Genomic DNA, 19,614 nt, shown 5'->3' on the forward strand with positions numbered 1-19,614 from the left:
CAACACCTGGGTCAAAATGTCAACTTTCACAAAGGTGCAAAATTGCAAAGAGTATTATTACTAGATATCCGCAAAATCAGTCTAAAAATACAAAGCATTAGTGACTACAACTATTTAAAAGCAGAAAGCCTGCTAATGATACAATAGAAAAAAGACATTAGATGAAATACAGGAATCAAGATTTTTTTTTTTTTTTTTTTTTTTTTGAGTGTCTTCTATTCTATATAAATGGATCACGGAAGCAGTTGACGAGACATGATTCAATGCAAACATAATGAGAAAGAACAGTATATCTTAAATTGCAACAACTTGATTCCAACAGACGCAAAAGAAGACAATTGACAAACCTTGAAATAATTTCCAACAGGTGAAACATAAATCAGAAAGGTATACTCGGGAGCTGGAGCAAGACCAAGAACAGCTCCGCTCCCCATAAGCAATGGTCTTATGTACAAGGAACCTTTACCCTGAGGTGGAATCTGAAATGGGACACTGAACCAGATGAGTTACTAATCAAACATGTACACATATAATAGAAAAAAACATATATATCACAAATTATAGTTGTATATTACCCATCGCTTGTTTGCCAATACAGTAACCTTCACAGCTTCCACAAACTGTTCAACAGTTGGCGAAGGCATGCACATACGCTCTGCACCCATCCTTAATCGCAATGCATTTTCCTCTGGACGAAACAGTAAAATATTACCATCTTCTTTCCTATACGCTTTCAGACCTTCGAATAATCCCTAAAAATAGACACCGAAGAATAAAAGTAGTTGATATTTGTAACAAAAGCAACTGAATACCATCCCAACAGCATAATATATTAAACAGGGCTTCATGCAAGCAAGTTAACAGTAAAATCTTAAGGCTTGCCATTACTATTCAAGCACTAATTGATAGGAGAACAGAATTGAATTAGGTTATACAACTAATGACAAGGAATTGCTATAGCGGTAGCAATAACCACTATCCTGAGGAACAAACGAATGAAAGCATTGCCAAACAACAAGAGCAATTGATGTAGTTCAGATGTGATACATCTGTGGAAGGTGCTACTCATGAGAGGGACTCCACTCCAAAATTAGTGCATGTTTGTAAAAAAAAAAAAAAAATTAATAATAATAATAAAATATAAAAGTATAAAAAGAAGAAGAAGAAGAAGAAGAAGAAGAATGTCCACGGGAACATTTGTGGTAAAGGGATACTGCTCAGACCATGCCTAAATGTGTGTCTATAACAGTTGTATAACATGGCAGATGTCTTTGAGCTCTAACTGTACTATTTGGGCCTATTTGGTCCTCTGTTTTTGTAAACGTCTTGGACCTCTTGGTGCTCAGGTCCACTTGTAGTTCTTTATACTTGAATACATATATTTGCTTTACCTTCCCAAAAAAAATGTCCACAGGAACTTTCCATGTCACTGCGATGGGAGACTCAAATTAGGCATATCAGGATATCAGCATCAATTGTTTTTCACTATTGGGTAGGTTTCTTGCCCCCGTACTTCGGCTATCTTACGTGGAGCTGAATTAAGAGTATTCTTGAAACTACTTGACTTGTTAACTTCACAACAAATGAATTGGATATAGCCCAGTCCTCATAATTGGTGAAGCGATAGCGAAAAGAAATTTTATTCTTTTGACACTTTTTCTTCAACTTAACATCACTCCAGTACCTCATCTGGCATCATATCCATCTTGATCTTTTTTCTTACCTACTTATTCGATTTCTAATTTTTTTTGCCTTTTTTATTTCCCTTTAATATATACATCTAAAGTTCTAAATTCATCAACCCGTATTGCAATGTTAAACCTCTCTTCAAATAACCTTGCAGTCCTCCAATTATTATTATTAATATTATTTTATAAATAATATTTCATTAAAAACACTCTAGAAGGGTGCATGTCCAAAAGAAAATAAAAACAAAAAACCCCATGCTCTTCATCTATCAAAAGAAACCCCCATACTCTCAAGCTATCCACAATGACTACAAAACCATCTTGATCTTTTTTCTTACCTACTTATTCAATTTCTAATTTCTTTGCCTTTTTGATTGCCCTTTAATATATACATCTAAAGTTCTAAATTCATCAACCCGTATTGCAATGTTAAACCTCTCTTCAAATAACCTTGCAGTCCTCCAATTATTATTATTAATATTATTTTATAAGTAATATTTCTTATTTCATTAAAAGCACTCTAGAGGGGTGCGTGCCCAAAAGAAAATAGACACAAAAAACACCATGCTCTCCATCTATCAAAAGAAACCCCTATACTCTCAAGCTATCCACAAAGACTACAAAATCCTTCAATAGGAGATTCCTCTAACTAAGAATGGACAATTTTAACACCCAAATAGGAGATTCCTGCACCATCAAAGGATTCTCCTATCCCTCTCATGCCACAAACCCCACCAAATACAAAGTGGGGGAGCTCTCCAAGCATCCCAGGCTACCAAGCTAACCATACAACCACTCCAAGCCTCGAGCATGCTGCATGCTCAATGTCAAACCAGCGAGACCCAGCTAACATTAAAAAGAGAAAGAAACATGTCCCACTAATCCCTAGTCACAACACTATGTAAAACTAGATGGTCAACCATCTCCCCATCCCTCTGGCTCATACAGATTCACCAATATTTGACACCTCTTCCTCAGGTTATCCTCCACCTGAAGAAAGAGACCTTGAGGGGAGCTTTGGTAGACCAAATTTTCCTCCATGATGTTGGATGACCCAGCCAGTAGCCACTGATAGAAGAAGCTCACCTTGAACCTGCCTTGCCTGGAGTTAGCCCAAATTCATTCATTTGTCTCCTCTACTACCACCCTTGGTGATATAGAATAGCCAAGATCTCAACAATGTCTTCCATCTTCCAATTCTGAAAGTGTCTCACAAACTACACATCCCAAGTCACCCTACAATCGGTCACCAAGACCTGTGTGTACAAAAAAAAAAATCCTTAAGAGCCTCAGAAAGGTACAAGCAAGTGGCCTATCCCCACACCATGGATCGATCCAAAATTTGATCTGCATTCCAGACTTCACCATGAACCGGATATGTTTTGAAAATCCATTCAGATAATAAAGCATGGAGTTAAACGAGATGAGAATCTAACTAACACAATTAAATTCCATACTCCCATCTTAAAACACAGATGAAATCATGAAACACATGTACAAGCGACACACTCCACTATAATTAACATCCAGCAATCATTTTTATAAGCAACCAAAGATTATATATATGTAGAAGAAATGAAAACAATAGTCAGTTGAAAACTATATCAGTACTAAAAAGGTAACATAAATTACATCCTCACTCCTCGGAAATGCTACCAGTTAAATCAAAGAAAGAAAGAAAATTTAATACCAACAAGGAGCTTAAATGAAAAGTGAAAGCAGATCAGGAAATTTCTATTCCAATCAAAGCTCAGAAGTACTTCCTTATAATATACAAGTCCTTGTAAAGATTATTGTAGCAAATAAATAATTAGCATTGAAATATAAAGTTTAAAGTGCTAACCTGCCCATAGTTTAAGACTCCAGAAGATGGGCTCAATTCAATGTTCCCAAAACGCTGTAATTCACCTTTCGAAAAATCTCCACCTTGAGAGCATTTCATGATATACATATAATCCGTAGGCATAAACCCAAAACCAAGGTTATCCCAATCTATGTCAGCTAAATCATGTGTTATGTTGCTGTGAAAATAAAGACTTGTCAATATATAAAATCAGCATAATAATATAAACATTGCAAACAGTTGGAGTGTTATTCAACCACTTAAATTAGAAAAGGAAAAAAATAAGGAAAAAAAAAAGTTAAAATTAATATACTTGTATGTCATAGAAGACGTGACTATCACATGCCCATGTTGTTTCTGGCACCCAACCTTTCCAAAAATGCACTTAATAGCATAAACAAGGCTGAGTGCAGCAAAATAGCTAGACAATGATGCTATATCAGACTCCTAATATAAGTTTGAAACTAGACCCAACTCAACTGACCACACTACTCCTTACCTGAAAACCAGTGGTCCAGCACAGCCCATGGCAATATAATTGTGATGTTGTAGCAAATACTTTTAGTATAGATGCACTATCTATTTATAACATCTAGGGTGAAAAGGACGCTCAAAACATTCATAATAAACATTAAAATATATTAATTAAGTCAATTACTACTATTTGCATTTACACATGTTATGGCAACAAGTACAGAGGAAGTGTCACAGTCCAAACGCTATATATATTCTTTTAAAAATAAATTATAAAATTATTAAAGCATAACAGCCAAGAAGACATCAGTTTATAAAAAGTCAAAACAAGCCCATTAATTGGGGAACCCATAGTGGCAAAAGCAGACTCAACCATAATATTTTGTTATAATCTCACAAAAACTGTTCCAACCAACCTATTCAACTTTCCCTCAGTTTCTATCTCAATAATAATATTCAAACAGTTATATATCTTTAAATTTCTATTTAATATTGCTATATAACTCTTTTTTTGATAAGTTTAATATTGCTATATAACTCAAGGCTGCTTTAACTATATATTTATTATATGAAGACAATTTTGCATTAATGGACCTAAAAACCGTAAGAATAAATATTCTATTGGGTTCTATCAAGTTATTTGGTTCTAACAACTTTAAGAACAAATATTCCATCAAATTTCATAATGCACATCTACATGACCATTGGTATCATAATTATGACTATGAAACAACAGATAGCTACAAGAATACATATTAAAGTAAGCAATTTTAATTTTAAATACAGATTCACGCATAGTCAGCACTCAAATCTGAAACAAGATGTAATATGAGCATTATGCTCTCGTAAACGGACAATTATCATCCATGCACAATGTCACACAAATTATTATATTAAATACTATTTATATTTTTATTAAAATATCCATAACAAAAAGGTAAATTTTTAAAAATATTTCACGTCATAATTATGAAAGGGAAACTAAAATATAGTTATACATGAATTGGCAAACTATATCTATCATGCATCAACAATTGCTAAATATAATATATATAAATATATATATTATAGAGAGAGAGAGAGAGAGAGAGAGAGAGAGAATAATAATAAAAATAGAGGTATTTATAGAAATGAGGGAGGGGCAGTTTGAGAACACACAAAGGGTAGATTTGGTATTAAAGAGGGTTTTTAGGTCACATGACTTGCACATACCCTATACAATGCACTTTTTCATCAAGGGTTTTTTATTTTTTTGCATTTTCAAACTACAGGGATTTTTTTTTTTTTTTGCACTTCGCCCCATTGTATTTTTTTTTGATAAGTAATAATAAATTAAAAAAGGCGTTCAATACGGGAACGCATCCCATAAACATTAGAGAGACCGGGGTCTAAGGCCCCAAAGAATCCAAAAAAAAAATTAAATCATCAGAAGAGGAGCAAGAACTTCTGTTCACATAACTAAAGAGAGAACGAATAATAAAAAGTTTCCGTGTCGCTGTAGACGACTCCTTCCTTTCAAACATTCTACTATTTCTCTCCTTCCAGATGCACCACCAGATACAATGTGGAATAGATCTCCAATAATCACGAACACTCCTACTCACACGACAACCTCTCCAAGCATGAATCAACTCCTTAGTAGAATGTGGCATTACCCAGGACATGCCAAATAGGCCAAGAATAAGATTCCAGCAATCGTGCGCTACGGAGCAATGAATTAGGAGATGATCGACTGACTCCCCATCCTGCTTACATATGCGACACCGATTAACAAGAATATTTTCCCTTTTCCTCAAATTAATCTTACCCCAAACGGCGGTCCATACAAAGAATGCCACCATAGTAGGAGCCATAGAGCGCCATATAGTCTTCCATGGGGAATCATAGGAAGCAAAATTAGACAAACATAAGAACAAAGACCTTACTTCAAAACGACCGTGAGAAGAGGGAATCCAAATCAAATTGTCATAACCCCTGCCAATTCCTTCCTGCCGATACAATTGATCCAAGAAAATGCTCACCTCTTCCAACTCCCAATCCTGAAATGAACGCCGAAAATGAACATTCCACGTAATCCCACTATTATCAAGTTGATAGCAGTTAGCTACGATGGCATGTTGATCAACTGCAATAATATATAATCTGGGAAATGTACGACATAAAGGCTGGTTCCCACAACAAAGATCTTCCCAAAAACGAACGCAACTACCATCACAAACTCTGAATCTGATATGAGAGAAAAAGGCATCCCATCCTTTCCGAATGGATTTCCAAGCCCCAACTCTCCCGCAATAGAAACCGAACGTGTAGTCCATCCGCCAACGTCTTCCCCATACTTGCAAAATACTAATCTACGCCAAGGGCGGTGTCTTTCCTTCCCGTATCTCCACAACCATTCGCCCGGAAGAGCTTGATTAAAAGGAATCAATTGTCTAATACCAAGACCCCCCAGTTTTATAGGCTTGCATACTTTCTCCCATCTAACAAGGTGATACTTGAACTCTTCTCCCCTTCCTCCCCAATGGAAATTCCTTTGAATTTGTTCAATTCTATAGCAACGGAGCATGGAATTTGGAACATAGAAAGAAAATAAGTGGGAAGGCTTGATAAAGTGCTCTTAATAAGAGTTACTTTACCCCCCTTGGACAAGTATTGCTTCTTCCAACCTGCCAACCTCTTTGCATACCTATCAAGCACAGAATCCCAACTCCCCACTAACCTAGAAGAAGCCCCTAGGGGCAATCCCAAATAAGGGATAGGAAAGGAGCTCACCCTACACCCAAGAACTGTAGCTAAAGAAGAGATGTCCTGTACATTTCCGACCGGGACAAGCACACTATTAGCCACATTTACCTTTGGCCCAAACACTGCTGAAAGCAAGCCATAATGCACCTCAAATATCTAAGTTAAGACACATCTGCATCACAGAAAACCAGAGTGTCATCTGCAAATAGCAGATGTAAAATCTCCACCTGATTGTCAATATCTCTTCCCACCCGGAATCCCTTAATGAGACCAAGATTCTCTGCCCGGTGCATAAGCCTGCTTAAGCCCTCCATAACAATAAGAAAAATAAAAGATGACAATGGATCACCTTATCTTATACCCCGAGAGCACCCAAAGGAACCAACTGGAGAACCATTCACAAGAATTGAGAACTTGACAAACGAAAGACATGTCTCAATCCATGTCCTCCATCTACTTCCAAACCCCATTCTTTGAAGCAAGTAGAGAAGGAAATTCCAGTTTACATGATCATAAGCTTTCTCAATGTCTAGTTTGCATAGAACTCCAGGAACACCACTACGCAACCTTGAGTCCACACATTCACCAGCAATAAGAACTGAATCAAGAATTTGCCGTCCTCCAACAAAGGCATTCTGGGAATCTGAAATAATCCCATCCATAACTTCCCTCATTCTTTAAGCAAGCACCTTAGCTATGAGTTTGTAAATACAACCCACTAAGCTAATATGACGAAAATCCTAAATATTTGAAGTGTTTCCCTTCTTAGGGATGAGGGCAATAAATGATGCATTGAGCGATTTCTCAAATACACCAGTAGAATGAAACTCCTGAAAGGTACTCATCACTTCATTTCTCACAACCGCCCAGCTTTCCATCAGAAAATGCATAGTAAACCCGTCAGGCCCCGGGGCTTTATCCCCATTACAACTGGATAAGGCCTTTAGAACTACTTCTTCGGTAAAAGGAAGCTCTAGCCCATCTTTCTCCAGCTCAGAAATAGCCTCAACCTAAAAGTTCTGTGTAAAGCTTCTGATAAAAAGAAACGATCCCGCTACGCCCCTCTTCCTCCCTCCACAACTCCATGCCTTCTACGCTTAGACGTCCTATGTGATTACTCCTCCTATGAGCATTAGCAAGTCTATGGAAAAAATTTGTATTACAATCTCCCTCTTTCAACCAAAGAGCCCGGGATTTTTTTCGCCACGAAATCTCCTCCATACAAGCAATCTCAACAAGAACTGTCTGATAGGAAGCTCTCCTAGTACAAAGAGACTCCACATTCCCACCCGCCTCCTCTAGCCTATCAATCTTAGAAAAATCAGCAAAGACTCTATTCTTCCTCCATTCAAGGTTCCCAAAGACATCCTTATTCCATTGCTTAAGACCGAGTTTGAGAGCTCTTAATTTATGTGAAAATATGAAGCTGGGCACACCTGTAACGATCGCTCCCTCCCACCAAGAACGAACTGTCCCTTGGAAGTCCTCCACTCTCAGCCACATATTCTCAAAACGGAATGGGCTTCTTCGAGAACACAAACCCCCACAATCCAAAACTAAAGGAACATGATCAGAGGTTACCCTTTCTAATACCGCCTAAACAACATCCGGGAATTTTTCTTCCCACTCCCTAGAGATCAAAAATCTGTCCAATCTTGAGAGAGTAATTGGGTCTCTACCATTAGACTAGGTATAGGTTGCACCTTCCATTGGTAAATCAATGAGAAGGTGCTCATCGATGAAGTCGGAAAACTGATCCATGTCTATGGACCTTCTTCCCCCAGTAGACCTCTCTGACGGGAACCTGACTGAATTGAAATCCCCACCCAAACACCAGGATTAAGAGCACAGACCTTGAACGTGGCTTAGTACCTCCCATAAAATAGGTCTCTCAATATCAACGACCAGTCCATAGACCCCAGAAAAAACCCATCTGAAATTATCCGCTTCCATCTTAAACTCACAGGAAACAGAAAAACTCCCCTTCCACACATTCATTCTGGACAACCACTTGCTGTCCCACATAACAAAAATACCACCCGAAGAACTTGTAGCATCCAGGGCCTCCCATTCCACAAACCTTCCTCCCCACAAACTTCTAACCACCACGTCAGTAATGGATGCCATCTTGATTTCTTGCAAACAAACAACCTGGGCCCCATTTCCTTAAAGCTACCTTCACCACCCTCCTTTTATTCGGGTCATTGAGACCACGAACATTCCATGTAATGATTCGTAGTTTCATTAAAAACAGTTGAGATTAACTCCCCTCCCCCCTTCTTCAAACTCCTACTCCTAGTCCTGCCCCTTTCCATCACCACGCCTTTCTTCTTGTCGTAATTGACATTAGAGATGAGATTCTTAATCTCGTGAATCCCTTTCCAAGACGATATGGGCTTCGTGTTTATAACTTCATTAGTGACTGCTATCTCAGTTCCAGTCACAATTGCTTGAAGAAGAGAGAAAGTCTGACCCTGATTACCTTCTGAAGATACTCCCAGCAACTCACTAGTAGTTCCAATGTTATCAACCACCCTATCCCTCCCCAAATCAATAACCTCATCATCAGGTCTCACCACTGCCAGGGGTTCCACCACTGATATGTTAGAGTCATCCTTCAACCAAGGTTGAAGCTCATTAGAGCAGACCTGTTGGATAGACCCCAAGTCATCAGCCAACTCCTCTTCAGTCTTTCTGTCATACTCATACACAGAATCTGAATCTGTAACATAATCACCCAATCCGACAATACTACCAACCTCATTCTCCTCATCCGTTGCAGAAGGCATACATTTAAGACCTTTCAATGCAACATTTAATCGTAGCTCTTTGAACAGAGCCATAGCCTCATCATTTGACAGCTTAAACTGTGTTAGAAGTTATATATATAATAGTGGGTCGTTATGTAATTATGTTTAGTTAATAGGCTGTTTGTGTTATTATGTAGACCTTGTAACATATATAAGCCTACATAGGCTTATTAGGTTTTGTAAGTTGTTTTTATATACAAAGTGAATACGATTTTGCTCTCTCTGTTTCTCTCTTGATTAAGAACATGGTATCAGAGCACAATGATCATGAGTGTGAGAGTTAGTAGGTGGGTTGGTGGTGAATCACGATTCCAATCGTGATTCAGATCGTGAATGTGGTTTTGATGTAACTGTCGGCAATTTCTTGTTCACCGTAATCAGATCTGAAGTGTGTTCGTCGTTTCTGCCTTCTTCATCGTCACCGGCAGCTCCTCTTTGGTGGTCGTCGTCTCTGGTTTCGTCGTCGTCTCTGGTTTCTTCGTCGTCGCTGGCAGAAGCTTCTTCGTCTCGATTTGCATAGGTGAGATTAGTTTTCGGCCGGAAGTTGATTCGATCGCTGCTTGTTGATTCGGCCGCTGCTCGTGGTTGGGTTGCCGTCGCCTCCGCCGTATTATTTACCGGAGTTTGTGACAGAGTGAAGAAGAAGACCCGTGTTTGGCAATACGGTTGTGCTATTCCAATCCCGGTTTACTAAACCGGGGATAGTCCAGATCCGGTCCGGTTCCAAGATCCGGCCCGTACCAGGATCCGACCCGTATCAGGATCCGACCCGTACCAGGACCCGATCCGCACCAGGGTCCGACCCGGTTTCAGAATCCGACCCGTTACAAACCTGCTTCTAGGTTCGGCCAGAATACAGAATTTTTGTTTTCTCCCCTTTTTCTTCTCTGTTTTGCTGGATTCAACATGGCCTCAAGTTCAAGTTCAGATTTGCTTTCACCCACGAACAGTCTTAATTCTCCCATGACTTCAGTTAAGCTCAATGGGAAGAATTACATATTGTGGGCCAAATCTGTTGCCATTTTTCTCAAAGGCAGAGGTCTTGGTTCTCATTTGACTAAAGAGAAACTCAAGGAAACTGATACTTCCTTTGATGCATGGGAAAAGGAAGATGCTCAGATCATCCCTGTGATGATAAACAATATTGAACCCCAAATTAGTTCAACGTTACTTTATTTGGATACAGCCAAAGAGATATGGGATAGATTGCAGCAGTTATATTCTGGGACAGGTAATATCACCCGTGTTTATGAGCTATGTAAACAGTACTTCAATCTTAAACAAGGTACTCAAAGTATAGAAGAGTATTATTCCAAAGTTATGGGAGTCTGTGAAGAGCTGAATATGTATCAGCCCATCACTGCTGATGTTAGCAGTATGCAACAACAGCGTGCGGACTTTAATGTTGTCCGTTTTCTTACTGGTTTATCATCAGCATATGAGCCTTTTCATGCACAGATTATGAGCAGTCCAACACTTTCATCTCTTGCTGAGGTGTTTTCTCGACTTCAGCGTGCTACACTAGCAAGTGATACCTCAAATTTGAATACTGGACAGAGTGGTGAGCATTCAGCATTGGTAGTTTCAAAAGGTGAACATAATACTTACCATGGAGGTCGTGGGGGACGCTCCACCCGTGGTGGTCGTGATTCACGTGGAGGACGTGGCCGTGGCAGGGAATTAAGAAAGTGTACTCATTGTGGTCTTTCTAATCATACTGTGAACTTTTGTTGGGACCTTCATGGGAAACCATCTAGTTATGCAAATCAAGTTTCCTCTTCTCCGAATGATGTCGCTTCTGGATCGCACAATGTAGCTGAATCAGATACACTTCATGTTCCACAGGATGAGTATACTCAGTTTTTGTCTTATAAGCAAGCATCTAATTCATCTTCCACGGCTACCTTTGCCCAGTCAGGTACTGCACACACATGTCTATTGTCTTCCACTCGCAGTCCTTGGATCATAGACACTGGAGCATCTGATCATATGACCGGATGTTCTTCTCTTCTATCTGATTTTCATTATGTACCTACTTCTCAAAGTGTTACTCTTGCTAATGGTTCATCCATTCAGGTTTCAGGTTTGGGGACAACTCAACTTAGTGATTCATTGTCTCTCTCGTCTGTTTTACATGCTCCGCAGTTTCCTTTTAACTTAATGTCTATCAGTAAGCTTACTAAATCTCTCCAGTGCTCTGTTATATTTGATCCAACTTCTTGTGTGTTTCAGGATCTCAAGACGAAGAAGACGATTGGTACGGGACATGAAGCCGGTGGCTTATATTATTTTGATTTCGAACCTTCTCCTGTGGCTCTTCAGTCTTCTCTGTCTCCATTCCAGTGGCATTGTCGCCTTGGTCACCCGTCACTTCAAGTTTTGAAGCGTCAAGTTCCTAGTCTTAGTTATTTGAAATTCTTGTCATGTGAAGTTTGTCAACTTAGTAAGCACCATCGCGTGTCTTTCAAGTCTAGGGTTAATAATCGTGTTTCTAGTCCTTTTCATTTGGTTCATTCAGATGTATGGGGTCCAATAAAACATTCTTCAATCAATAAATTTCATTATTTTGTGACATTTGTGGATGACTATTCTCGCCTGACTTGGTTGTTTCTAATGAAAGATCATTCTAAGTTATTTTTAATTTTTCAAAAATTTCGCAAAGAAATCAAAACTCAATTTAGATGTCCAATTCGTATTCTACGTTCTGATAATGCTAAGGAATATTCTTCAACTCCCTTTGATACATATCTTAGTGATAAAGGAATTATTCATCAAAATTCATGTGTTTATACTCCACAACAAAATGGAGTTGCAGAACGTAAGAATCGACATCTCTTAGAAGTAACTCGTGCTCTTTTGTTTCATATGCGTATGCCTAAACGGTTTTGGGGTGATGCTGTTCTTACAGCTTGTCATCTTATTAATCGTATGCCGTCATCTGTATTAAATGGCAAATCTCCACATTCTATTTTATTTCCTGATTCTCCCTTGTTTTCTCTTCCTCCTAGGGTTTTTGGATGTGCATGTTATGTCCACAATCTTGGTCCTGGTTTTGATAAACTAGACCCACGTGCCACAAAGTGTGTATTTCTTGGCTACTCTCGCTCTCATAAAGGTTATCGCTGCTATAGTCCTGTTTCTCAACGGTTCTTTATTAGCGCGGATGTCACATTTTCTGAGTCCATCCCGTATTTTTCAGATACTGATTCACTTCTTGATATCAATCTTGAGTCGCCTCCTTCTGCAGTTCCTCTTCCCTCACCTTCTCTTCAATCTCAATCTCTGGTTCCTTCATCTGCCTCGTTACAGGTGTACAAACGAAGACCAAAGCCATCTGCTGTCATGCCTCCTCCATCATCTTCAAAGTCTTTAGATCCGACAAATTCCACTGTGTCTGATTCCTTGCCGATTGCACTTCGTAAAGCTCCTCGCTCGTGTGCTACTAAACATCCCATCACTCATTATGTTTCTTATAATTCCTTATCATCATCATTCTCATGTTTTTCCTCTCAGTTGTCTACTACATTTGTTCCTAAGACTGTGCAGGATGCTTTGTCTGATTCGGGTTGGAGGAAAGCAATGCAGGATGAAATGGATGCTTTGCATACAAATGGCACGTGGACTCTTGTTCCATTACCTCCAGGTGTCAAACCTGTTGGTTGTCGCTGGGTATATACTATGAAGTATCTTCCGGATTGGTCCGTTGAGCGTTTAAAAGCACGTCTTGTTGCCAAAGGTTATACCCAGACTTATGGTATTGATTATGATGAGACGTTTGCACCTGTTGCTAAGATTTCCTCTATTCGTGTTTTGATTTCTCTTGCTGCTAATAGGCATTGGCCTGTTTCAATTAGACGTTAAAAATGCCTTTTTGCATGGTGACTTAGCAAAAGAGGTTTATATGGAGCAACCACCTGGGTTTGTTGCTCAGGGGGAGTATCTTCACACTGTTTGTCGCCTTAAAAAGGCTCTATATGGCTTGAAACAATTTCCACGGGCTTGGTTTGGAAAATTCTCTGAGGCAGCATTAAAGTTTGGTCTTCAGAGGTGTCAGACTGACCATTCGGTATTTCACCAGCGCACTAAAGCTGGTTTCATAATTCTTGTGGTGTATGTTGATGATATTGTGATCACAGGTGATGATTCTGAAGGCATTGCTAAGTTGAAGTTGTTTCTGCAATATCGATTCCACACTAAAGACTTGGGTAAACTTAGGTATTTCTTGGGTATTGAAGTAGCTAGATCCAAGACAGGTATAAGTTTATCCCAACGAAAGTATGTGTTGGACTTATTAGAAGAAACAGGTATGTTAGGTGGTCGTCCGGTTGATACTCCTATGGATTCAAATACAAAACTTGTAGCTGATGTGGGTGATCTATTTAGTGACCCGGGCAGATTTCGTCGCCTTGTTGGAAAATTAATTTATCTCACTATTACTCGACCTGATATTTCATATGCTGTTAGTGTTGTAAGTCAGTTCATGGGAGCCCCTAGAATGCCACACTGGATTGCTGTTCTTCGGATTCTCCGATATCTCAAGCAAGCTCCAGGTTTTGGGTTACAATATAAACCAAATGGTCATCTCAGGGTGGAAAGTTTTACAGATGCCGACTGGGCCGGTTCTCCTTCAGATAGGAGATCTACTACCGGCTACTGCACATTTGTAGGAGGAAATCTAGTTACATGGCGAAGTAAAAAGCAAACAGTGGTAGCTCGATCTAGTGCTGAAGCTGAGTATAGGGCAATGGCCCATACCACTAGTGAGTTGACATGGATACAACATTTTCTAAAAGAACTTGGATTGACAGTTGAAGCTCCTACTCCATTGTTCTGTGATAATCAAGCAGCAATTCACATTGCATCAAATCCTGTGTTTCATGAGAAGACCAAACATATTGAAGTTGATTGTCACTTTATTCAAGAAAAAATATTACGTGGGAGCATCTCTACTCCATTCATGAAGTCTGAAGATCAATTAGCTGATATGTTTACCAAAGCATTGGGTCATAATCGATTAAGAACTATCTGTTCCAAGCTGGGATTATTTGATATATATTCTCCAGCTTGAGGGGGAGTGTTAGAAGTTATATATATAATAGTGGGTCGTTATGTAATTATGTTTAGTTAATAGGCTGTTTGTGTTATTATGTAGACCTTGTAACATATATAAGCCTACATAGGCTTATTAGGTTTTGTAAGTTGTTTTTATATACAAAGTGAATACGATTTTGCTCTCTCTGTTTCTCTCTTGATTAAAAACAAACTGCAAATCTCTTCCCACACAAACCGTTACTCCTTCAGACAGATCATTAACTGCACTGCCAACGGTAACCAACTGTCCAGGAGAAAGAAGCGTACAACCTTCCTTACCATTTAACCCAGCATTATGTTCAGAGTTCAAAAGTGGCAGCCCATCCATCTTCTCCATAACATCTGCATCACCCCTCATCGCCTCATAGGAAAGGGTAGAAGAAGAGGGTGGATCAGTAAAGGGGCTCCGAAAATCTGAAGACATACCTGAACCGTTCGCAGAAACCCACTTCTGCTTTTCTTTTCTTGACCACCGAACTCCAAGAAAATGAGAGCCCTGAGACGGAGGTTTAGTGCTTTCCTTTAACTGTGAATTAGCAGAGAAGAATGAAAAAGAAATGTCAGCACAACACTGAGAATGACGACCCCCTATCAACAGGTGTTTCACCAGCCTCAGCAACAGAGAGATTCATCCATCTCCTCTTCTCCGGCGAATTCTAGAGAGTTCAGGGGAAGCCATTTAAGCGTGGGCTCTGCGAAGTACTAATGACATGAGAGTGAGGTGGGTTGGGCTTTGATTTAAGAAAAGAAATGGGCCCCCGCATAACCTTGGTCATTGGATTGCTCGAATGTTGCCCATTACGCAACCTCACAGCTTCATGGTTGGGCTTTGCCAAAATAAGAGAGCTAGACTTCTCATTCAGGATGGATATTGAAAGCTAGTTGCTAGGTCCCCAATTAACGGCCCTTTTAATCTTCTGAAAGCTGTGAGTTAGCCCATTAGACAAAGAAGCCCCATAACGTGCAACAGGCCCATACTTAAGCCCATCAGTTTCTATTGCATGTGTGGCTCCATTAATGGCACGATCTTTGCCACGTGGTTGGTGATTTTTGAAACGGGCAAGCCGAGACGGTGGGCGTTGATCAAGGGCATGATTGCCACGACTCTTGGATCTGCCCTTTCTACTCGCTTCAGGCGCGTGGGCGCTGGTCAAGGGCATGATTGACACGACTCCTGGATCTGCCCTTTCTACTCGCTTCAGGCGCGTAGGCATGCAATCAGCTGTTTCCTTTGAGGCCCTGACGAAACTATAAATTCAGGCGACCCCCTTTTATGATCGTTGCAGCACGCGGGATGTGGGAATGCTCCCCAACGCCATAGTAAGACTTCGGGAGGATACGAGGTGTGACTTCCTCAATCAAATTGACCTTAAAGGCCACTCTTTGATCCTCAACAAAAACAAACTCTGGCATCATTCCCCATTGTTATAGGACAAAGACACACCAGATCACAATGGTATCACATTCTTTACTATTGACTTTTGTTAATTACCTTTGATTTTAAGAATAAATCTTTGTCAATAAATCCCAAAAGCCCAATATTCACAACTTATTGCTTGAGAATAAATCCCAAAAGCCCAATATTCACACCAAAACACAATGGTATCCCATTCTTTTTTTGATAAGTACAATGGTATCAGATTCTCTTTTTTTTTTTTTTGATAAGTAAAATTACAATGGTATCACATTCTTTAAAAATAACTTTTGTTAATTACCTTTGATTTTGAGAATAAATCTTTGTCAATAAATCCCAAAATCCTAATATTCACAACTTATTGCTTGTGCCAAGAAATGGACAGATTGGATTTCATAAAGGCATGGACGGGGGCCATAAATTTATGGTATCCCCAATGCACTTCATGTGTGGTACTTGCTGAACAAAAAGGATACATTGTGGATCCCATGGTTCTATCAAAATTACATCCGAGGTTTCTCCTACTAGTTGGCTGTTCCTTCTATATCTCACTCTACCATCTGGAAGCAACTAGTCTCTGTTCAAGAGGTGATACTCCAGCATGTACAGTTCAAAATATCCACACGTGAGTCTTTTAGTCTGTTCAGCGATCCTTGGTGTGAGGGTAAGACTCTCTTGCAGAAGTTTGGGCACAGGGGTGTGCGACAATTTCGGTTCCCCAGAAACTCCACCTTGAATGCCATAATTCATAATGGTACTTGGCAATTGCAGTTTATTGATGCTGATATGCAGCAGTTGAGAACATGTATCACTTCTATTCAGCTACATAGGACTGCTGACTCTTTGCTATGGGATGGAGGAACATTCACTTTCAAGAAGGCTTGGAATGGCTATAGGAATATCTATGCATGAACTGTCTCTCCCATTCTGATGATATTGAACACCTCTTTTTTGGTTGTCCATTTGCTCAGCTGGTCTGGCATTGGTTTGCATCGCTACACTGGAATTTCCCTGGACTCATTTCAAGGATTGGTCGCATGGTGTATTACACAATTTGCTTCTAACACCCACAGATCTAAGCTCAGTAGGATGGCTTTTACAATGGTGGTTTGGGCAATTTGGAGTGAGAAAAACGTTAGGCTTCATCAAGGCAGCCAAAGGTCTGCTCAAGAAGTTGCAAGAACTTCCTGGTTCCAAATGCTAGATGCAGCTTCCCTCACTATCCATGATGCATTTTCTTTCAATTGACAGTAGGGTGGTTTTTGTTTTTGGGTTCATTTTCTCTATGTACTGGAAATGGTCCTACTCTTCCTCATTGAGATGTCTGTAAAATGGGGGCATACCTCCATGTTCTTGGTGTACTAATTCTGCCTAGGGATGGAAATTTCCTCCAACCCAGCGGGTTTTCGCCCCGCCCCAACCCAAATGGGGCAGATTTGGCAGCCCCCTACATGGGTTTGGGGGCGGATATAGAAAAATCATTAAAAACCCGAAACGGGCTTGGGACGGAGGCGGATTTAGTGATAAACCCGTCCCGCCCTAATTATATATGTACCTTTAAAAATTCTGTATATATATATAAAATACATATTTAATATTTTTAAGACTCTTATTACTTTGCTGCAAGTGTCAATTAATATATTAATATTCACTACTTAGTAATTTAAAAGCTGGACCATCTTATTTATCAGCTCAATTTAAGCACATTGGACTAGTTTTTTTTTTTTTTACTAAATAATAAAAGTGGCATAACCCGCCCCACCCCCGTAATTAAACGGAGTATGCGAGGCGGAGTCAGTACTTTGTCCGCCGGAGTAGGGGCGGGGATAGTATACCAATTACAAACCCGTCCCAGAGTAGGGGCAGAGTTGGTGTGACGAATTTTCTAAGAGGGCGGAGTAGGGTTTAGCTAAATCCACCCCAACTCCGCTCCGTTGCCATCCCTAATTTTGCCCATTTTTATCAATACAACATACCTGCTTATGAATATATATATATATATATATATATATATATATATATATATAGGAAAAAGAAAAGGTATTGCAACAGAAATCATTGGGACCCACAAGCTCCAACCCTAATCCCCCACCCCCCTTACACTGCCTTCCCGAATATCTATCCTAAGGTTTCGCCAATAACAATCATTCCATCACTATCCAATAGTCCACGAATAAAAAAGGATCAGTACCTCTATCCAATTTATAGTGATTTGTGACTAACATATAACATATTTGTTTACATGATTACATCTTATCCTCACAAGAACTATGCATGTGCCTTGAGATCCATTTTAGATAAATGAAATTCAGTTGACCAATATTTAGGGGAAACAAAATTAGTTGACCAATTCAACAGAACTTATCAGCATGCCTAAACACTTTCAACCATTGTATGTTCCGATCAAACTATTTCCCACATAGTAAAACAAAAAATAAAATATAAAATAAAATAAAATAAAATTACAATGGAGATCTTTCATATTAGAATTTATCAAGGTATATGATTAGTAAATGAAGTCCTTTATTGACCAATGATTTATTTTAGCATAATTTCTACAAATTTGTAGCTCTAATTGTAATCAAAATTAACTAATCCAATGACTCAGACACAGTCTGTCTTGTAGATCAAGACAAAACTTTTCATTAAATTACTTATCCAGAAAGAATTTCCTAAAAAAAAAATTAGTATGAATTTCAGGCAAGCACATTCTAGAATCAAAATGAACAAATCTAATCGCTGAGACACAGTTTCTCCTGTAGTTCAAGACAAAACTTTTCATTAAATCACTTACCCATGAAGAAATTCATGAAAAATTAGTATAAAATAGAACCACCCACATAACAAAATAGAATTAGAATCTTTGAAAACATATAAACTATAGAATTAGAATCTTTGAAAACATATAGACATACCCACCTAGGAGGAGAGGCCACACGAACATTATTGCTATTACTAGTGCTATAAGAAGTGAATTGGGACTTCTTTTCAAGCTGCAATGCCAAAATTTCGACACATTGTCAGGCGCATTTGAAGCACATTCATCGTACAAGGAGAGAGCAAAGAAGTAGTACCTTGAGAGATGGAGGACAGAAGTGTCTTTGGTCGGCGTAGAGAGCAGGGAGAAGGGTTGGAACGCTGCGTGAGGGGCACAGGACACTGTTGGGGCTGGGTTGAAGCCCTGCGAACACGGCGGCGCTCTCCATTTTCTCTCTCTCGCTCTAAACTCCTAACCCTTTTCTGGTCCAACACTAAACACTGTAAGTGGGCGCTGCTTAATACAGTATTAATACCGGTCCCGGTTTAGAAAAATATAAAGTGACGTGTTTGAATGGGCTTGTGTGCAACGACTGCGTCTAATACCTAGTTTGGTACGAGAGTGACCATTCAACTTTGCCACCAAAAAATAATAATAATAATAATGAATAACAAATAAATTATCGTCAACTTCTTTACTTTTAAACTTAACCCTACCGTAAATCAACACTTGTGTTTGGTGGATTATTTTAAATTAGATTGAGTACTCAGGCTTAAACCTACTCACACTTT

General features: G+C 39.3%; 1 protein-coding gene across 1 annotated transcript in view; it reads right to left on the bottom strand.

The window, feature by feature from the left end:
• The window catches only part of LOC132267037 (branched-chain amino acid aminotransferase 2, chloroplastic), a 37,126-nt gene extending 17,792 nt beyond the window's left edge, over window positions 1–19,334 (bottom strand). Inside the window, exons 1-5 of the mRNA XM_059768074.1 lie at window positions 19,140–19,334; window positions 18,985–19,058; window positions 3,532–3,709; window positions 576–752; window positions 348–479 (exon numbers count right to left, since the gene is read on the bottom strand). Coding sequence (XP_059624057.1) covers window positions 348–479; window positions 576–752; window positions 3,532–3,709; window positions 18,985–19,058; window positions 19,140–19,271 — 693 coding nt within the window. The 5' untranslated portion in view covers window positions 19,272–19,334. The remainder of the gene's footprint in view (window positions 1–347; window positions 480–575; window positions 753–3,531; window positions 3,710–18,984; window positions 19,059–19,139) is intronic.
• Between the last annotated feature and the right edge of the window lie 280 nt (window positions 19,335–19,614).

This window comes from Cornus florida, unplaced genomic scaffold (genome assembly GCF_030987335.1).
Source record: "Cornus florida cultivar Cherokee Brave unplaced genomic scaffold, ASM3098733v1 CherokeeBrave_3.0.0_Hap2_Chr07, whole genome shotgun sequence".
Taxonomy (NCBI): Eukaryota; Viridiplantae; Streptophyta; class Magnoliopsida; order Cornales; family Cornaceae; genus Cornus; species Cornus florida.